Source organism: Erpetoichthys calabaricus, chromosome 1 (assembly GCF_900747795.2).
Source record: "Erpetoichthys calabaricus chromosome 1, fErpCal1.3, whole genome shotgun sequence".
Classification (NCBI taxonomy): domain Eukaryota; kingdom Metazoa; phylum Chordata; class Cladistia; order Polypteriformes; family Polypteridae; genus Erpetoichthys; species Erpetoichthys calabaricus.
The window spans coordinates 348,977,174-348,998,482 of NC_041394.2; the positions used below are offsets into that span (position 1 = coordinate 348,977,174).

The 21,309-nt window shown below is 43.0% G+C and overlaps 1 protein-coding gene across 1 annotated transcript in view; it reads left to right on the forward strand.

Annotated features, from left to right (window-relative positions):
• The window catches only part of LOC114642124 (zinc finger protein 420-like), a 48,524-nt gene that overhangs the window by 15,795 nt on the left and 11,420 nt on the right, over positions 1–21,309 (forward strand). The window contains exons 3-6 of the mRNA XM_051935379.1: positions 728–1,962; positions 12,945–13,184; positions 15,651–15,874; positions 15,981–16,412. Of these exons, the coding sequence (XP_051791339.1) occupies positions 728–1,962; positions 12,945–13,184; positions 15,651–15,874; positions 15,981–16,412 (2,131 nt within the window). The remainder of the gene's footprint in view (positions 1–727; positions 1,963–12,944; positions 13,185–15,650; positions 15,875–15,980; positions 16,413–21,309) is intronic.

The window sequence follows — 21,309 nt, forward strand, 5'->3', positions numbered from 1 at the left end:
TCAAGATTTCCCTCATTCCTAATTGTGGAAAGTCAGCCAGATCTTGGTTGGTCTTCAAGTGACATTTCCCCTCGTTTGAAACGTGAAAACCACTCGTAGACCTGTTCTTTACTTAACGCTTCCTTTTAAAAAGCAGTTTCAAGCATCACTACAGTTTCAACAGCTGTTTTCCCTAAGAGAAAACAAAATTTAACGCAGACTCGCCGCTGTTTATGATCACCCATCACAAAAATCACAGAACACGTTTAATAAGCACCAAGAAAAACCGACACGGAATGGTCTACGAACAATACAGAGCAGTGCCACTCGGCAGACTGCCACAGAATGCTGTAAGTTTGCTACACCTAGCGGTGGAATTCACAACTAAGTCTAGGTTGTGTGGCAGGTACAGCTTCCCGTTAGTTTTGGGTTCCCCCTCGTATATTGTATTACATTTAACTGTTTTAATATTTCTGTTTTTATAGCCTTTATTTTTTTTCTATGCTATATTTGTTGCTAGTGTAGAGTGCACTGGGCATTTAAGTGAAATTGATTTTAATTTAATTCTTAGGTGGTGACTATTTGAAATACAGAATTCAAAATGAAAGTACTGATGTTGGCTTGTCATTGTGACTTTGGCTTATTTCAACAAGTATAAGCTATTATAATGCTAATTTATTTTTCTTCTTGGTAAAAATCTAAGTATTATATGTTTGCATTAATATTGTGCATTGGTATGTTTCTGCAGATTTACAAGACACTGGTGCCATCTGCTTATCTTCATTTCCTCTCACATCTCTGCAGTGTATAGCAAAACAAACGCAGCAAAATGAAAATATGAAGATATTAATATCAGGATCACAGCTTTTGACCCCAACCACTTTGCACTGGAGTTCGCTGCCTGATTTGAAGCTAAGCAGGACAGATAACACGAGCACTCAACCACAGAGGTACAATTCGAATTCTTCCACTTTGTTGTTTTTAGAAGAGCAGAGAGAAAGGTTTAAACAGAAATGTAAATCGAATGATAAGCAGAACAGTTCTACAGGAATGAAGCCGCCTTGCTGTTCTGAACTTGGTGAACAATTTGGTAAAGATGGCAGTCCTCAGTTACACACAAAGATTCCCACTGGTCAGAAGGCATATCACTGTTACGAATGTGGAAAAGAATTCACCACCAGTAGCTCTCTTAAGCGGCACACAAGAATTCACACTGGAGAGAAGCCATATTGCTGTTCTGAATGTGGAAAGGAATTCACTGCCAGTGGAACTCTTAAGCAGCACACACGAATCCACACGGGCGAGAAACCATTTTGTTGTTCTGAGTGTGGTAAACAATTTGTTAACAATAGCAGTCTGCAGTTACACACAAGAACTCACACGGGTCAGAAGGCATATTGCTGCTATAAATGTGGAAAGAAATTCACCACCAGTGGTTCCCTTAAGCGGCATACGAGGATTCACACCGGAGAGAAGCCATATTGCTGTTTTGAATGTGGGAAAGAATTCACCACCAGTGGAATTCTTAAGCGGCATATAAGAATTCACACTGGAGAGAAGCCGTATTGCTGCTCTGAGTGTGGAAAGGAATTCACCACTAGTGGTACTCTTAAGCGGCACAGGAGAATTCACACTGGACATAAACCATTTTGCTGTTCTGAATGTGGCAAACACTTTGTTAACAGTAGCAATTTTCAATTACACAAAAGAATTCACACTGGAAATAAGCCGTATTGCTGTTCCGAATGTGGGAAACAATTCTTACAAATTGGCCACCTTCAGACACACGCAAGAATTCACACTGGACAGAAGCCATACTGCTGTTCTGAATGTGGAAAAGAATTCTCACAAATAGGCCACCTTCAGAAGCACACATTAATACATAATGGAGAGAAACCGCACTTTTGTGCTGAATGTGGAAAACAATTCGCCACCAGCGGTACTCTCAAGCAGCACACAAGAATTCATAGAGGAGAAAAGTCCTGATTCACAGGACTAATGAAAAGAAACTTCTAGGCCTGTGCTGACATCCTACCAATTACCATAAAACAAACAGAATAAAAAAATAATTTGGGAACAAAACCAGTGCTACATTGAACCTCCTCTTTGAATTTAAATACAGCAGTGCAGCAGAAATGCTACAACTAAGGAGAGTGGTTCCATCCTGTTTTGGTAGTAAGCACACCAAGACATTTGGGATGAGTTAATCCCATGAGAATGTGGAAAATTATTTTTTTACAATGCTGACCCTCAGAAACACACACAAATTCAAACTGCTAAGAAGATCTGCTCCAGTTTGTGCAGCTGACCTCCATGGGGCTTAGCAGAGGGGACCTGAGACTAGGGACAAATGCCTAAAGAGAGACATAAAGCAGCTTGATTACTCCATTGGAAAATATGGAGAACATACCAGTTGCCACACCATAGATGCATTGGGAACCACACTCCAGACAGAATAATGGAAAATTAGACTATGCTGATTACTTTGGACCAATTCTAATATACAAAAAACCTGATGTTTGAAAACCAGACATCAATATAAAAGAAAATGCGTGGATAATTGAACTATCAGTCCACAGAATGAGGAGTTTTTAATGGGCAATATCAGTGTTATGCTATACTCTTTCCGTAAATGTAGGAAAATAAAGGTCAATAAAGCATCATGAGTAATAGGTGAGGCTTATTCAAAAATTTAAAAAATCGGGAGTCATCTCTCCTCGACTTTCTCGTATACTCAGACATAGGGATGAGTCGTTCATATGGGTAAACCGAAAAAAATGGTCATACAATATTATTATTTACCGTATTATTTTTAAGGGTTCTTTGTTATTTTAAAATGTAAATGAAGCACCCTTCGAATATCTGTCTTTGTAACTACGCGTTTATGTTCATATTGAATATGAATAAAAATGTGCGTTGCCCGGGAACCACAATGTGGATGTGACAGATACAGATTCCCATTACCCTTTTGTGGCGGGTTCAATATACTGTATGTGTGTTTTATAGTTACGTATTTACAATCAGTGGGTAGTTGGTACACCCACAAGAGCGAATTTAATAATTTATTTATATTAATATATTTAACCAAAATCACACATATATTTCTATTACGAAAATAAGAAACCCAAAAATATTCAATGTAAATGTAATTAATTGTAACACATTCAATAATCGGAATTAAATAATGAAACAAAGCAGCCACCACTTTGAACATCTTTACAAAGTACTGCTTGATACGTTTTAAAATGTTTACGGAAATGGTTCCAAACGTTACCTCTGAAATATTTCTGTGGTGTGACTTTTTAAATGAGTTCTATCATAATTTTCTTCACATGGCTTTCTACTAAAATAAATAGACACAGCAAAAGCAACAGAATAGAACTGACAGTCGACATACAGTGGTACCACTTGTCACAACCATTCATTCCAAAACTCTGGACGCGACCCGAACGTGATTTCCCCATAAGATTGTATGTAAATACGATTAATCTGTTCCAGACTGTACAAACTATGTACATGAGCTGCTTTAATGGCCTCTTTCTGCTTTAGAATAGTCAAAATCGTAGACTCGGCAGCAAGATCGGTAACACGAACGCTCATACTTTTCAATGATTTCTTTCTTTAATTGGATTTAAATTTTCTTCTAACCTTTCTTCTCACCAACACTACCACTCTTCACTTGCTTAGAGGCCATGCTTAATTGCAAAATTAATGCAAAAGCACACAAAACAGAGCACAAAGAGTTCACAGCAAATGAACGCACGTCTGACCGAGAACGATGTACAGGGAGAGACTGAACATGTGCGTTGTCTTTGTTAGGCCCTGTATAAGCAACAAAAGAAAATGGGAAATCATTGGCGCATGCGAACCGGAAGGGAAACTGGCCACCAGTGTTTTTGTTCACCACCAAAGTATGTGGTCGTGAACAGATGCAAAATTCTGGCGAACTTTTTGATCGTAACCCAATTTGTACATGTTCGTAAACGTTCGTGACCAGAGGTTCTACTGGAGTTCGGCTGCTGCTGAACTGGATGAAACTGTTTTTGGAAGTTAGCACCATACAACTTTTCCAAATTGATATTTTCTCCTTGAGTGAGTTGTTTATGATTCATACTATTGAAGATGTGCACCACGCTACCATCGTAGTATGAACAAATCCAGTGACCATTTTTCTCGGCACTTATAGCTGTCCCATCCAACAAAATCTGAATATTTGGTGTATTTGTGATATGAGGAATAATGGAATCGGATAACTGAAGAAATGGTGACTGGGGAGAAAATGTAGTTAGTGTTACCAATATTGTATTGAAATATTCAAGGTGGACATCGTTAAGAACCCCTTCTGTGTTAAAAATATCTTCATAGTGTTGATCATCCAATTGACAGATGTTGCTTCTGTTTGCAGGTGCTGCAAGAATAAAATTAATATGCAATTGAAGACGACATGCATGATTATTAACATTCTGATTAATAACTGTTGGTTTACTTCCACTTTTACTTATTGTTCGATCTTCTGTTCTCTGTATCTTAGTCGGTGAAGAACCAGCCCAACTGGTGGTGAAATCGGTTATTTTTTTCTACGTCAGAAAGAATGTTAACATTCTATCTGAAATACACAGGTTTGTGGTATGAAAAGTATGTTTCATACACTCCTGCATAAACTGAATTTGTTGAAAATATATCTTCTATTTGTGTATTCAAATTGGTGGTTGGGATTACCATTGGTAAAGCAGATTTAAGTTTTTATATTTGCTGAAAAATACACGTAAGTCACTATTGTTGAATATATTGATGTTCAGATCTCCAATTACAATGACTTCTTTTGAAAGAGTTCACCTTATCCATTGGTGATTGAAAAATGGTTTGAAACACATTTATTTGGGTGTGAGGAGATTTGTATCCAGAAATGATGGTCATCTCATCAACGGTAAAAGCAAATAATTCAACATGATAATCGTTGCTCTTCTCTATACTATGATGTATTACATCATTCAAACCGTCAAGATTGTGTTTCGCAAAGCAAATGAGACCTCTCGAACCGTGTTGAGCATCACTCCTAAATATTACCTTGTATCCATCAAGGCCAACTTCTTTGTTTTGAGACATCAGCGTTTCGGAAAATATTGGTATGTCACTGTTAAAGTACCACTTGTCAGTTTTACTCCTTAAAGAGCATACCTTCTGAGGTGCTACTTTCAATCCTGTTGAGTCTTTAAATACACGGAGTGGCACATACAAATTCTTTGCACTTCTTAATCTGCACAGCTCCTGTGAGCAGGGTTCCTCACTTTTCAACTCTTTTGGTTCCCTAAACTTCCCTACGATGTAGAGTCCTCTGATACTTGACACTTGGCTTAAAGCAACGTACAACAAAGGCCTAGTTATCCTCCTTATTTCATCAAAATCCAACACTGCTTCTTCATACATCTGTCCTTGGCTTTTATGGATGTTAATTGCATCTGTTGCATCTCAATTGGAAATTGAGTTCTCAACATTTGGTGCTGCAGTTTTATTCGATTTATTTAGTGCAACACAAACTTTCCTAAAAGGCACTAAATTAGATGCAATTTCATTGTCATCGATGAATATCTTGTGGACGATTCTTACTTTATTACCGACGTTCTTTGTGGAAAAGTTGAACCAAAGAATATTTGGTTCTTGACTTCTATCATTTTCAAATGATATTAACCTTAATATTCCACAGGCTCCATTGACTAGACCAGGGGTGGGCAGATTCAGTCCTGGAGGGCCGCAGTGGTTGCAGGTTTTTGTTCCAACCCAATTGCTTAACTAAAAACCAATCCTTATCAATTATTTAATTTCATGGCTTGCTAGTGCTTTAACTCTGCCATGTCAGGTCATTCTCATATCCTAGATTTATTTTCCTTTCTAAGGATATCACCCAAATGATTTGAAGTCTAAAACAGATGAGTAAATCTCAGTGCTTCACTTTTTTCTCTTCACTTTCCTTCCAAGTATTTAATTAAACCAAATAGTGCATGATAAATACACACTGGTGTAAATGAAAACAAGCTAAATGGAGAAATGCTGGTCTCTTTTGTCATTTGCATGGTATTGCTAATTAGGAGCAATTAAAAACCAAGAATACAGCTGTTTAAGACTAAAATAAGCAATAAGGGTTCAAAATCTTAACGAGCGAGACAACTAAAGTGAAGCTGAAGTGTTACTTGAGCAATAAGGGTTTCTTATTAAGCAATTGGGTTGGAGCAAAAACCTGCAGCCACTGCGGCCCTCCAGGACTGAATCTGCCCACCCCTGGACTAGACCATCTTCCACGTCAATATTGCTGGTTACCATATATTTTATTCTTATTTTTAAAATTAATTGATGCAGTAGGCCAGTTACTTCGCTCAACTTCTTGCACTTTAGTTCTTCCAACACTTTATTCTTCGTTGTCTCAGACAGTTTCCTTAATATTGCATCTTTCGCAGTGGAAACGTACTCTGGGCCGGGATGATTTTTAATATTCACTTCATTGTAAAGGTCCACACATTTATTTTTCTGATTTCACCCTTTGGAATTGCTGATGCGGACACTTGCCTGGACTCAATCAATTCAATATGGTTTTTCTTCCATATTTCCATGGGCTAATGCGTTCAGCGTTTCAATGAACTCAAGTTCATCCTTTTGACGCATTATTTGTTTCAACTCATAAAATCTAAAGTAGTATCTAACTCTATAAAATCAAAGTAGATTTTCCTGTCTTAATTTGCAAAAATCATTGTCTTTTCCCATCTTGTAAATCGGTGAATCCATAACTGGAGGTAATTAGTTCAAATCCCCGACAACCAAAATAGATATTCCTCCAAAATGGTTTGGTGACGCCCATTATCTGTTGCAAACAAGAATCTACACGACTGAAAATTGTACTTCCCACCATGAAAATTTCATCAATGATGAGTAACCTGATGTTCAATAATTTTTCCCTTATTGTGTTGGCCACTTCTGTTAATAATTCAGGCATTTGACCTCCAAATTGAGAGACAGGTAATGCAAATGCCATATGCAATGTAACACCTTCGATAAGAAATTCAGCCTTTCCTGATGGTGCTCATAAAAGTATGTAGATGTTGTCTCCAGTCAAACCTGGCTGAGAGTCGAAATAATTGGTGATAGACTGGTGTATACATCCAATGACCGTACTTTTTACAACACCTGCTGATCCACTCAAGAAGATGTAGAAAGGAGTTTTTCTTAATTTAAACAAATTGAGAATGTGGAAGACAAAATCTTTCTACCCCTCATTTAGTCAGGAAGCCAATAAGCAGATATCCTTGTGAAGTATTCTTTTTAGACAGCAGTACCGATTCTCATTCTTATTTACAGCTGCTTCCTGTCCTCCTTGCTGCAGTATATCCACATTCTATTCCAGTGAAACTCTTTCTTTTATAAATTCTTTTGCTTCTTCCTCGTGAATATCAATAACTTCTTGTTCCAATGCCTCGTCCAGAAAGGCAGAAAGAGAAGTACTTGCTCTCTGAAGCAATTTACTCTACCCTGCTGTAATTTATAGCGCCCTTACCTAATCAATGCCGATTTCTTCTTGCGTCTGTACTCTTTGGATTCCTCCAAGTCAAAATTGTCTTCATCCAATTGTGCTTCCCTCCTAACTGGTACATATTTGGATGCAAATTGTGCCAGGCATATGTTTTCTAAACTTTTTGGACGAACACTATACTTCTCGAATTAATCATCCATATAGACTTCCGTGGAGCCTTCACTAAAACATCGTAATTCTGTGTTTGTCTTTAGCCTACTAGCTTTTTCCTCCCTAGGACTTGTATTTATGTACATCATTATACATTGTGAATTTCCCCTTTGGATTAATAAAGTATCTATCTATCTATCTATCTATCTATCTATCTATCTATCTATCTATCTATCTATCTATCTATCTATCTATCTATCTATCTATCTATCTATCTATCTATCTATCTATCTATCTATCTACATTTCGAGCAATGGCATCAACAATACATCGTGTGTTGCCTCTTGTGTGGACATTAGGTTGCTTTTAAGGAAGACATTTGCAATAGATCTAAAATTCTCTTTGATACTTTTATTGCTTTTCTTAGCATCTGATGCTGCATCATGTAGCACCTGGCCGGGTGCTCGCATATGTACAATTTAAACAGATTGTTACTTTCATGGGAATTGTTACATACAGTGGTGTGAAAAACTATTTGCCCCCTTCCTGATTTCTTATTCTTTTGCATGTTTGTCACACAAAATGTTTCTGATCATCAAACACATTTAACCATTAGTCAAATATAACACAAGTAAACACAAAATGCAGTTTGTAAATGGTGGTTTTTATTATTTAGGGAGAAAAAAAAATCCAAACCTACATGGCCCTGTGTGAAAAAGTAATTGCTCCCCGAACCTAATAACTGGTTGGGCCACCCTTAGCAGCAATAACTGCAATCAAGCGTTTGCGATAACTTGCAATGAGTCTTTTACAGCGCTCTGGAGGAATTGTGGCCCACTCATCTTTGCAAAATTGTTGTAATTCAGCTTTATTTGAGGGTTTTCTAGCATGAACCGCCTTCTTAAGGTCATGCCATAGCATCTCAATTGGATTCAGGTCAGGACTTTGACTAGGCCACTCCAAAGTCTTCATTTTGTTTTTCTTCAGCCATTCAGAGGTGGATTTGCTGGTGTGTTTTGGGTCATTGTCCTGTTGCAGCACCCAAGATCGCTTCAGCTTGAGTTGACGAACAGATGGCCGGACATTCTCCTTCAGGATTTTTTGGTAGACAGTAGAATTCATGGTTCCATCTATCACAGCAAGCCTTCCAGGTCCTGAAGCAGCAAAACAACCCCAGACCATCACACTACCACCACCATATTTTACTGTTGGTATGATGTTCTTTTTCTGAAATGCTGTGTTCCTTTTACACCAGATGTAACGGGACATTTGCCTTCCAAAAAGTTCAACTTTTGACTCATCAGTCCACAAGGTATTTTCCCAAAAGTCTTGGCAATCATTGAGATGTTTCTTAGCAAAATTGAGACGAGCCCTAATGTTCTTTTTGCTTAACAGTGGTTTGCGTCTTGGAAATCTGCCATGCAGGCCGTTTTTGCCCAGTCTCTTTCTTATGGTGGAGTCGTGAATACTGACCTTAATTGAGGCAAGTGAGGCCTGCAGTTCTTTAGACGTTGTCCTGGGGTCTTGGGGTAATTTTGGTTGGCCGGCCACTCCTGGGAAGGTTCACCACTGTTCCATGTTTTTGCCATTTGTGGATAATGGCTCTCACTGTGGTTCGCTGGAGTCCCAAAGCTTTAGAAATGGCTTTATAACCTTTACCAGACTGATAGATCTCAATTACTTCTGTTCTCATTTGTTCCTGAATTTCTTTGGATCTTGGCATGATGTCTAGCTTTTGAGGTGCTTTTGGTCTACTTCTCTGTGTCAGGCAGCTCCTATTTAAGTGATTTCTTGATTGAAACAGGTGTGGCAGTAATCAGGCCTGGGGGTGGCTACGGAAATTGAACTCAGGTGTGATACACCACAGTTAGGTTATTTTTTAACAAGGGGGCAATTACTTTTTCACACAGGGCCATGTAGGTTTGGATTTTTTTTCTCCCTAAATAATAAACACCATCATTTAAAAACTGCATTTTGTGTTTACTTGTGTTATATTTGACTAATGGTTAAATGTGTTTGATGATCAGAAACATTTTGTGTGACAAACATGCAAAAGAATAAGAAATCAGGAAGGGGGCAAATAGTTTTTCACACCACTGTATGCATAATAGAACTAACTATTCTACATTACAGCAAATAATTAACCATAATTAAATCTGGCAACCGATAGTTCGGGATATTGCCATTGCATCAAGATATAACTGTTGCAATGCTCTTGGACTACCTTGATATGATGATGGTAATATTACTGCTTTACCTACTTTGAATTTCTCGGAACTATTGATTTTTTGAATTTTGAACGTGATCAATGAGACCTTGCATATGGAAGTGTGTCTGACAAAACCATTCACACGAATGAGAGGTGAGAGGACCGTGGCTGTGGGCCGGCAACCGGAAATGGTTGAGACCAACTTGAAAATATTTCTTAGCAATAATCTCATCTCAAGATTTTCTTTTATAATAGACAGATTTAATAATATATGAAGCAATTCCATTCTCTTCTAGTACATACTATAGGTCCATATTTGACACAAAGAGATGCCAGCTATCTGTGTTGTTGACATTAACTTCCGAACTCCTTCTTAAAAATACTTGAGGCATTTTTTTTAGAGAAGTCCTGATGGCAGATATACTGTATAATCCTCATCCCTCATATTTAAAACTTACAGAATTTCTTCAAATATTACCTCCTCCTTATTCTATGAATAATGTACCATCTGCTTCCATATTCCTGACAAGCATTTTTTGTGGGACTTGTTTGCTTCGTCTTTGGCAAGTGGCTCCAAAATCATCGTTATCGGCATAGGAAAGTAGGATCTGCACTTGTTTTTATTCCTTTACACTTTGTAGCATGTATGAGAGTAAAGTAAAGTAATAAATTCATCAATAAAATCCATACATGCTTTAATCGAATTGGCGTTAGTTGAATCATCAAAGATGTGTTAGTGGGGAGATCCTCTCTGTTGAAATTCATCACTTTAGTAAGAATCTTCACCGATGACTTGGACCTTCATCCTTTATATTGTGCTGACCAGAAGATGTGTGGCTTGAGTGAGTGGGGACGTAGCTGGGGTGCCCTCCTTGGGTGGCTTTTTGAAGCTAAGGAGGAGAAAAGAGATGATATGGTTAGCATTGGTGCCCCCTTTTTGTGCCAGCAGGTTATTGCATACCTTATCAGAGCCTGGAAGGTGATCCTCAGATGCCCCTGTGTGACACCGGAGATCAGTCTTTGGCATGCGCAAAAAAAGTGAGCCGATCTTCGTGGCGGAAGAAGGCTGCCTGCTCTGCACAGCCGGGTCCATAAAAGGTGAAAGGGGCGGACGCATAGCCGATTAGCCATGTGGTCGCAGGAAGGTAAACATCCATCCATCCATTTTCCAACCCGCTGAATCCGAACACAGGGTCACGGGGGTCTGCTAGAGCCAATCCCAGCCAACACAGGGCACAAGGCAGGGACCAATCCCGGCCAACCAATCCCCTTCTCTAGAAGGTAAACTGAGAACCTTTAAATGAGCGGCGGTACAGCAGCAGGCAGACACAATGATTCAATCAACAAGGTTTATAAAATGAAATATATACATATAATAAATAGAAATCAATCAACAATCCAAGAAAAAAAATAACATGAAATAACTATATACAATAAATATAACATGAAATAACTATATACATACAATAAATAAAAATCAAACAACAATCCAAGGAACTATATACAAACAAACAATAAATAAATATCAAACAATTTTTGCAATAAAAAAATATAACTACCATAACCAGTAGATGAAGCCCAAAATTAAAAAAGAAAATTGAGAGGAGGAGGCCTGCCAACATACAAAGTGCCAGTCGTTTGTAAAGATTGTCAAAAAAAAAAAAAAAGTAAAAACAGCTTCAAAAAAGAAGGCCTCCCTTTCTGCCAACATACAAAGTGCCAGGCAGTAGCAGGCCTCCTCATGAACAAAAAACAAAAAAAGAAGCACTGCATGGGCCCATCTACAAATCAAATAAATAAATACAATTTTTTAATCCAGCCATTCCTGGACTGTTCTGCCGACTGAGGTGGAGCAAAAGAATTCCCCCTTAAAACAGCTGTGGCCGAACTCTTTTGTTTTTGGATGGCCACAGAGCTGGCAAACATAGGCCTCTACTTTCTTTCTTTGTTTGGGGCAGATTCCTTGCTGTCGTGCCAGCTCGTCCGCCTCCTGCTTTTTCTTCCGCCGCCAGGCAGTGGTGCTTCTTGTGGCATTGGGGTGGCCAACAATTGGCGGTGCCACATCCATGGGTCCCCGAGGTCACTGCATCGCCTGACCAGACAGGTCAGGTGGGTCCGGGTACTGATACTGTTCTGCAGCGGACTGCTCGGGGCCTGTGGGTCGTGGTCGTACAGCAGGGGTGGGCTCCGAAGCAAGGGCCGAGCTGGTTGGCAATGGCACGGCCATCTCCAGAGCCCGCCGTACCAGCTCCCTGGTTGGAGCGTAGTGCCTACAGAGACAGAAAGCAGAGTAAGTCAATGTTGGAGGGAGGAGAGGGGCATGGTGGACCCCACTTGTGCAGTGTGTACTTACCATTGTGCCAGGGTGCGCTGATTGAGGGGGAATAATTGGATACGTGTCTGGGCCATGAGTACCAGGTTTGTAAGTATGTTTTCTTGGATGCAGATATAATCACGTATCACAGCTTCCCAGCGGTTCACCCTCACGCCACTGATGGTGGTTCCTTCGGGGTGAATCCTGGACAGCTCTATACAAACGGTCTCCACAAGGCGGCTGATGTTTGGCATCTGTGCGGCTTGGCCACCTTGGCCAACCATGCACCTACAAAATTTGGGGGATGGGTTTGAGAGAGAGTCAGAGTCACTCTTGCCATCGATATCTGATCAAAAGGAAACAGGCCACGACAAAAAGGTTGAGCACCTACCGTCGCAAGCTCTCCACTCCCGATGTGACACTGGTCTGCGAGTGCTTGCGTCGGAACCTCCCCTTCACCAGTCTTTCCTGGTGGCATGGCGGGAAGCGAACTGGGGCCTTGTCGCCCTCCGGCAATCGTTCCCAGAGGGTGACGATCTCCGCCACTTGCTGCTGTGTCACGTAGGGATGGTGACGCAGCTTCAAGAGACTTAAGGCCAGGTTGACCACGCGCTGGTAACCTGGGCCAGTGTCAGGTCCAAGGCTATTCTGTTGGGGGAAGAGAGCGAAAGTGAGAAAGGGGAGCACTCATCAGTTATTCCACAGGCATATCATGACTCATCGGGAGTGACTTACATGCTCGTGGGACACCCTTTGAATGGCCTCGTCTCCAGGGGAGGTCTCCTGGTCATCTGGCCCAGACTGTGAGGCGCCGATGGCAGGGACTTGTCAGACGAAAATGGTTGTCAGGCGAAGTCCTCCTCAAGGCTGAAGAGGGTGTTGTCCAGAGGTTCCTCTACCGGCCCCTCATCCTCTTGGAAGCCCTCATCATCGTCATCTGTATGAGTCCTATCCGGAGTGTCGGGATCCCTGCCCATCACTTCCTCCAGCACTCGAGCGGTCTGCGAAAACAAGTACTGGACACCAATGAGCTCACCTGTGAAAAAGAGGGAACTGTTTTAAAATGAAAAGTTGGGAGGGAGGGAGAGAAACAGACAGACAGACAAGCAGAGGGCTCGACGCCCGCCTCACCAATGTACTTCGCAGGCCGGGTGTAATCCTCAACCAGCTTCTTGTGATAGAGAATGTCACTCAGCTCATTGAGGGAGTGCTGGAGTTGGCCACTGTAGCAGACCATATCACTGTCTGCTGCCTGCACTGCTTGTGCCGCACGGTCCTTGTTCCACCGCGCCAGGCCTTCCAGTAGATAGGCCTGAAAGTGGGCCGCGCTGGCTGAAGTGCCTGAAATACACGGAGAGAGAGAGAGAAAAAAATGCAATGCCACCCACTCCCTCGCACAACACAGGTCAAAATAACAGGTTTCTGGGCACCCTTACCAGGTATGAAGTGGCCCAGATGCAGGTGGAATGACTCTAAGGAAGTTGAACCTCACGCACACTTGAACACTGGCAGCGTGATCCCCCCTTTGACCAGCCGCCCGGTCTGCATGTACAGGTACACGCCGGGTAGGTCCTGGATGCAGTGGAGGTGGCGCCTCTGTGTGTTCCAGATTTCCCGGATCTTCTCGTGGTCCAAAAGCGGGATACCCATGGTGTTGGTGGCGTCCCCGAAGGCCTCCAGCATCTCGTCAATGAGCCGGCCGGTCTCCTCCGCCCCACAAGTGCGGCGGCGGCAGTGGCGGGCCAGCTCCTTTAACGGGATATTTCCGTAGCTGGAGCCTCGCGGATCCTTCCCCACCTCGCCAGCCTTGGCCTGTCGCAGCTGGGCGACGTTCTCCCTGGTCCCACTCAAAAATGCAGAACGAGAGACGTGCCATGAAGAGGCTGTATAGTGGGTGGCTCTCCGTGGTGACACCCGCTGCGAAGCGTCACATCAGGTGCCACACGTCGAGCCGCACCACTAGCTGATCTCACTGGTTGAATAAGAGGGACACCTTGCATGGTCCCCCATGGGAACAGCAGTCTCGGTCCAAATAGAGGACCAGAGGCGGGGACACACTGGCATCACGGTATCACTGCATCAGCCCGGTGGCCATGGGGTGTAGGCCAGCGTCCTCGGCTGCAGTGAGGACGCTGATCAAGATCTGGCCGTACTCATTCCCCACGTTGGTCACCCAGGCTGCCGTTCCTGCCGCGGCACCAGCAAGTTTCTTGGTCACCTGAACAATGAAAGGGAGAGTGACGGTAAGCTGGAAGGAAAGAAGGAAGGACGGAGGGGATGGCGATATCACTCACCTTCTTGGTTGAGTCCATCTTTAAGATTGAGCCAAAGATGGAGGTGATCCGGGCCATGGTCTCTTCTAGCCTCGAAGCCACCTCCCTGGCATAGATGGACAACAACCACTTTGCACCGGGGTGATCCGTGGTGGTAGAGGCGGAGTCACAGATGGCTCGGCAACGATGTGATGAACTTGGTGATCGCGAACATGAACTTTTTGGACCACGTCAACCAGGACCTGGTGTGCTCCTCGAGCAGATATCTGCGCAGCTGGCTGGCCCCATTGCCCAGCGTGCGCTCACGCATCTGCCCGATGAGCTTTTTGTCGCAAGATAACCTATGTTAGAGACAGAACAGAGACGTTAGGACTGCCCGCATGTGCCCGTCTACCTGTGGAGAGTTGACCCAGCCATCGGAGACTCCTTGTCTGACCTGTAAGTCAGGATAGCTAGAAAGTCATCCCGGTGGGTGTGGTGCAGCAGATCCAAGACATCCTGCGACCAGCCCGCCACCTTCTTCCTGCAGCGGCGGCACTCCAGGTACTCCGTAGTCATAAAGTACCATCCGTCTGTGTCCAGGACCCTCTGGGCAGTCCTGTAGAGTCCGGCTCCTGACAACCTGTGGCTGCACGCTGTTCACGAGAGTTTATAGCCCCACATGTGGTAGGGCATCCACAGGAAGAACGGGCGCTGAAAAAAGGTGTCGGCCGATGTCAGGGGCTGGAGGTGCACGTTGCGGGGGCCGGGAGGATGCCACCAAAGGCGAAGGTTGGAGGTCAGCACAGGCTTTCCATCCTTGCCCCATCTGCTGTTCCTTCGGTAGTGTAGTCCTCCAGCCCTCGGGCAAAAGTAGCTGTGTGTGTATGAGAGAGAGATAGAGAGACAGACAGCATGAGCAACAGAAAAACAAACAGAAAGAATCAGACAGGGCTTGTTCCTTTCCCGGCAATGCAATTTAAAGAAACACATCCTTTTAACTCACCTCTCTCCTGGCTACAAACAGCGTTTGCGAAGGCTGCCATCGGTTGGGAGTGCTGGGATGGCACGGGCCCTCCACTGGTTGCAGACTGGGAGGTAGATGCTGGGGAAGGTTGTTAACAAATTCAAACAAATAACCGGTTAAACGGAAAAAGTGCAGGAGCCACCACCAGTTTCCATGGGTGGCTGTCACTTACCAGCCTCCAACTCCATGCTGGCCGACAGCAGCACGTCATCGGGAATCTCGACGATGGAGGCTGCTGCAGAGAGAGAGGCGGTGGGGGCAACAGTGGCGGTTTTGGGAAGGGAGGAGGTTGCTGCTGCCTTCGCCTCATCTCTCCGCCACACATACAGCTGGAGCGCATGCATCTTGGTCCCAACTTTGGTGGTCTGGCGCCAGAGCCATTTGATGTAACTGCATTGGGGTACAACAGCGGGAACGGTAACAGGTGAACAAATGGAAGCAGGGTCGCAACTACCTGGCTGTGCCCTTCCCCTCGGACCCCACCCAAAAGTCTCTCACCTCTTGGCCTCCCGATCTTCTGTATCGTAAAGGGCCTCAAACGTCAGGTGTCCGTATTGGCTGAAGCCGAAGAGCCTCTTGCCCTTGTCGACGACGGATGGCCTTCTTCATGTCGGGAAAGAGCCAGGCGTAGGACTCCAGGGCGTTTTTATCCAACACCTGGCCATCTTCGCGCTCCCTCAGGTGGGTTGCCAACACCATGACGGCATAGCCAAGGTCATGGGTCAGCAACCATTTAAAAGTTTGATCCCGGTACTGTCCAAACTGGAGCTCACTGGCGCTGTGCACCAGCTTGGAGTCCCCGGGGTCACCGCCTGCTGCCCGCACGTGTCTCCTGGCCTGCTTCTTGACCATCTCGGCCGACTTGACCCTGAACGGCACAGAGCTGCTCAGGCTTTTTGCCTTGGCGACCTGGATCGCCTCGGCGGAGGCCTTCAGGGTCAGTTCGCCGGAGGTCACGCAGCGTAACTGTGGCACAGGGATCAAGCTGGATAAATTAGATAAAGCAAGAGAAAGTTACAGTTCCATTCCAAAGTTTTACAACGCCTCTGTTTTTCTTCAAATTTAACCAGCTGGAATGCAACGAGCAACCTGAAACAGATCCGCAGGAAACTGGCAGACATTTACATTTAAAGTGTAGGTTACCAAAAACTGAAATTAAAAGAAATTTTAGAATATTACAAATTGGCCTCCTGGGAACAACTAATAGGTTACAACCCCCATATAGTCTGTACCAAGCGACGTTGCCTCCAACAGAGATCAAATAAAGAGTAACTGAGCATGCAAAAAGAAAAAAGGAACAAGGGAACAACAGGATGATAAACCACCACCTTTGAACAAATTCTATATGCACCAAGCCCGATATTCCAAAAACGTTTTGAATTAACCTTTGTGTTATTTAACCTATGAATACTTACATGTCAACACCGCAGGCAATGTTGGGTCTATTAAAATAACGCAATCAACCATTACGTCAATTAAAGAAAGAAACCCTTGTTTTGAGAGGAACACTGCTACTACAGTAATCCCTCCTCCATCGTGGGGGTTGCGTTCCAGAGCCACCCGCGAAATAAGAAAATCCGCGAAGTAGAAACCATATGTTTATATGGTTATTTTTATATTGTCATGCTTGGGTCACAGATTTGCGCAGAAACACAGGAGGTTGTAGAGAGACAGGAACGTTATTCAAACACTGCAAACAAACATTTGTCTCTTTTTCAAAAGTTTAAACTGTGCTCCATGACAAGACAGAGATGACAGTTCCGTCTCACAATTAAAAGAATGCAAACATATCTTCCTCTTCAAAGGAGTGCGCGTCAGGAGCAGAGTCTGTCAGAAAGACAGAGGAAAGCAAACAAATCAATAGGGCTGTTTGGCTTTTAAGTATTCGAAGCACCGCCGGTACAAAGCTGTTGAAGGCGGCAGCTCACATCCCCTCCGTCAGGAGCAGACAAAGAGAGAGAGAGCCAGAGAAAAACAAACATGCAAAAATCAATACGTGCCCTTCGAGCTTTTAAGTATGCGAAGCAGCTGCACAGAAGATAGCAACGTGAAGATAATCTTTCAGCATTTTTAGACGAGCGTCCATATCGTCTAGGTGTGCGAACAGCCCCCCTGCTCACACCCCCTACGTCAGGATCAGAGAAAGTCAGCGCAAGAGAGAGAGAAAAGTACGTTGGGTAGCTTCTCAGCCATCTGCCAATAGCGTCCCTTGTATGAAATCAACTGGGTAAACCAACTGAGGAAGCATGTACCAGAAATTAAAAGACCCATTGTCCTCAGAAATCCGCGAACCAGCAAAAAATCCGCGATATATATTTAAATATGCTTACATATAAAATCCGCGATAGAGTGAAGCCGCGAAAGGCGAAGCGCGATATAGCGAGGGATCACTGTACAAACAAAGACTCACGTAGAAACACTAGTGGCAGCCATGGTAAGAGATACCAGAAACTGTTAATTCTGAATTCTGAAAGAGTAAAGGGACACACAAAAAAATAAATAAATATAAATGGTTAGTAATACTAGTACTGACTTTTTTGATGTCCTTTAATAATATTACAACTTCCTTGTTACACTGCAATTTCCTATTGTTAGCATTATTATAACACAATTCTGTCCAGACTGTTTACAGATATTTATATTACTGAAACCAGTTTGCTAAAAAGAAAATTAATATGTACAAAACAAATAAATTCTCATTAGATTAATCTACATCTGTTTTATTTCACTTCACTATAATCCTTGTGTACTAATAGTAACAGCAATAGCTCCATATTAATAGTACCAGCGGGCCCACTTTAAGATAAAACTCCAAACATGACATCGCTGCTTTTAGGCGGGGAGGCGGGTCTTTCGGAACAGAAATCGAAATGCATGTCATTCCAGCCAGTCAAAGTTTACAAAAACTTTGAAACAAGAAAGCCTCGACCAATCGCTGCACAGGGCTGCTTGTCAATCACCCGAGAAATTGAAACAAAATCGTAACAGAGCTGCCACGAAGATCGGAATTCTTTAGGCGCAATGGAGAAATTTCGTCCCTCTCCTTTCTAAAGAATTGTTTTAAGTCCGCCACATTGGAGAGTTTTTGGTAATGAACTGCCCGTTTAAGGTCCTGTCACAACATCTTAAAGAGATTCAAGTCAGGACTTTGACTAGGCCACTCCAAAGCCCTCATTTGCGTGTGTTGTTTTTTGGCCATCTCATGTTCTGGATAACCCAGTTTCACGGACTGAATACCAAATATTTTGCCTTAGTACTTTCTGATTGAGAGTGGAATTCATGCTTCCCTCAGGGATGGCAAATTGCCCACATGCTGTAACAACAAAACCTCTCACACCACTACCACCATCTTTGACTGGGCATGATGTTCTTATTGTGAAAGCTATGTCAGCTTTATGCCACAAGTAACCAGAACCGTTTCTTCCAAAAAGTTCCACTTTTGACTCATTAGTCCACAGAATATCATCTCAAGCATTTTTTGGGCAAATTTTAAAGGGGTCTTTATTTTCCTCTTGTTTAGCAGTGGTTTTTGCCTTTCACTTCTTCCATAGATACCATCTTTTCTCAGTGTCTTTCTGTACCATTTATCAATATGCCGATTGTGCAAACTAATGTATTTCTTAACTGTGTTATTCAAATTATTCTGACTTCATAAACTGAATGTTCTCCTATACCTGTATGTGTCACACTGTATAGAGAATTCAGCTGCTAATATGCAGGCTCCATTGGGTCCGATGTTAAGTAAAAGATGTCTGATGCCTGACTGATTACCTTTGTGATGCTGACTACTGTTTAAGAGAATTTCTGCAACAGCTGCTGAAGATGCTGCAATTGTGTAATATGCCTTGTGTGAATCTGGAGGTATAGAAGGCCATATCACAAACCTCTGATATGTGTACATTCTTGGCCCATAGTTAGCCTCTTTTAGGTTTTTTTGAAAAGGAGAAGGTCTCAAACATTTAGCAGACAGGTAGTCCTTAACTTATCCAGGTGGGTGAAACTGCATGGACCTTCTAGTGTTATGGTGCTTGACTAACCAGTGTGAAGCAGCAGTGGCAGCAGCCTTGGCAGCTTTCATCTCCACTAAATTATGGTTAAAATGAAACAGTCCGCCAACTGCCTTCAGATTCTTTCTGTCATCAGTCAAGCCAGACTGTTGAATATTGTGCTGTCATCAGCTGGAGCAGCTCAGAACAGTGGAGATCATAAAGATGGCTGTTGGGATTTATTTCACACCTTCTGCCTCTTCTTTCGGCTGCTCCCATTAGGGGTTGTCATGGTGGATAATCTTTTTCCATCTCTTCCTGTCCTCATTATCTTGTTCTGTTACACCCATCACCTGCATGTCCTCTCTCACCACATCCATAAACCTTGGCATAGCCTTCCTCTTCCCTGAAAGCTCTGTCCTTAACATCCTTCTCCCAATATACTCGGCATCTCTCCTCTGCACATGTCCAAACCAACACAATCTCGCCTCTCTGACTTTGTCTCCCAACCTGAGCTGACCCTCTAATGTCCTAATTTCTAATCCTGTCCATCCTTGTCACACCCAATGCAAATCTTAGCATCTGCCACCTCCAGCTCTGTCTCCTGCTTTCTGGTCAGTGCCACCGACTCCAATCTATATAACATAGCTGGTCTCACTACGTCCTGTAGACCTTCACTTTCACTCTTACTAATACCCGTCTGTCACAAATCACTCCTGATACTCTTCTCCACCCATTCCACCCTGCCTGCACTCTCTTCTTCACCTTTCTTCTACACTCCCCATTACTCTGTACTGTTGATCCCAAATATTTAAACTCCTCCACCTTCACCAACTCTACTTGCATCCTCACCATTCCACCAACCTCCCTCTCATTCACACACATGTATTCTGTCTTGTGTTCCTACTGACCTTCATTCCTCTCCCCTCTGGCCAAAGGCGATGACCTTCTGCATTACTGGAGCAGACCTGCTGACATCTCTTATCTGTTTCAGTTTACAAAAATACATTTGTCAATTCCAGCAACCTCAATGCTTTGTGAAAGTGTTTTCTCCAAATAAGAAGAGGTCTTAAGAAAAAGGAGAAATCATCTCGGCTGAAGCACCACTGAAGAGATTATCTTTCATAATAAATATCCTTGACCATTCCCAATTGGCTAAGGGTCTCTTTTTGCTTTCAGAACAGACTCAGTTTTTCATGACATGGATTCCACAAGATGTTGGAAGCATTGCTTTGAGATTCTGGTCCATGTTGGCATGATAACATCACACAGCTTCTGCAGATTTGTCTGCTGCAAATTCATGCTGCAAATCTCCTGCTCTACCTCATCCCAAAAGGTGGATTCAGATCTGGTGACTGGGAAAGCCACGGAAGAACAATGAACTCACTTTCATGTTCATGAAACCAGATAATGGTTATTTTTACATTATAACATTGTAAATTATCATGCAGAAAGTAGCCATTACAAGATGAGTAAATTGTGGGCATGAAGGAAACAGTAATACTCAAGTATGTTGTGGCATTGAAGTAATGATTGACTGGAATTAACAGGCCGAAAGTATGCCAAGGAAATATTCCACACCAGCAGCAGCAGTCTGGACTGCTGGCACAAAGCAGGTTGGGTGCATGGATTCATCCTCTTTGAACCTAATACTGAACTTACCTTCTGTCCAAGCAGGAATCAAGACTCATCAGACCAGTTTTACTCACCTGTGCAGTTTTGGTGAGCCTGTGCCTACTGCAGCCTCATCTTTCAGTTCTTGGATGATGGGACTGAAACTTGTCATGGTCTCCCGCTGTTGTACCCCATTCACGTCAAGGTTCGATGTGCTGTACATTCTGAGATGGTTTTCTGCTCACCTCAGTTGTACAAA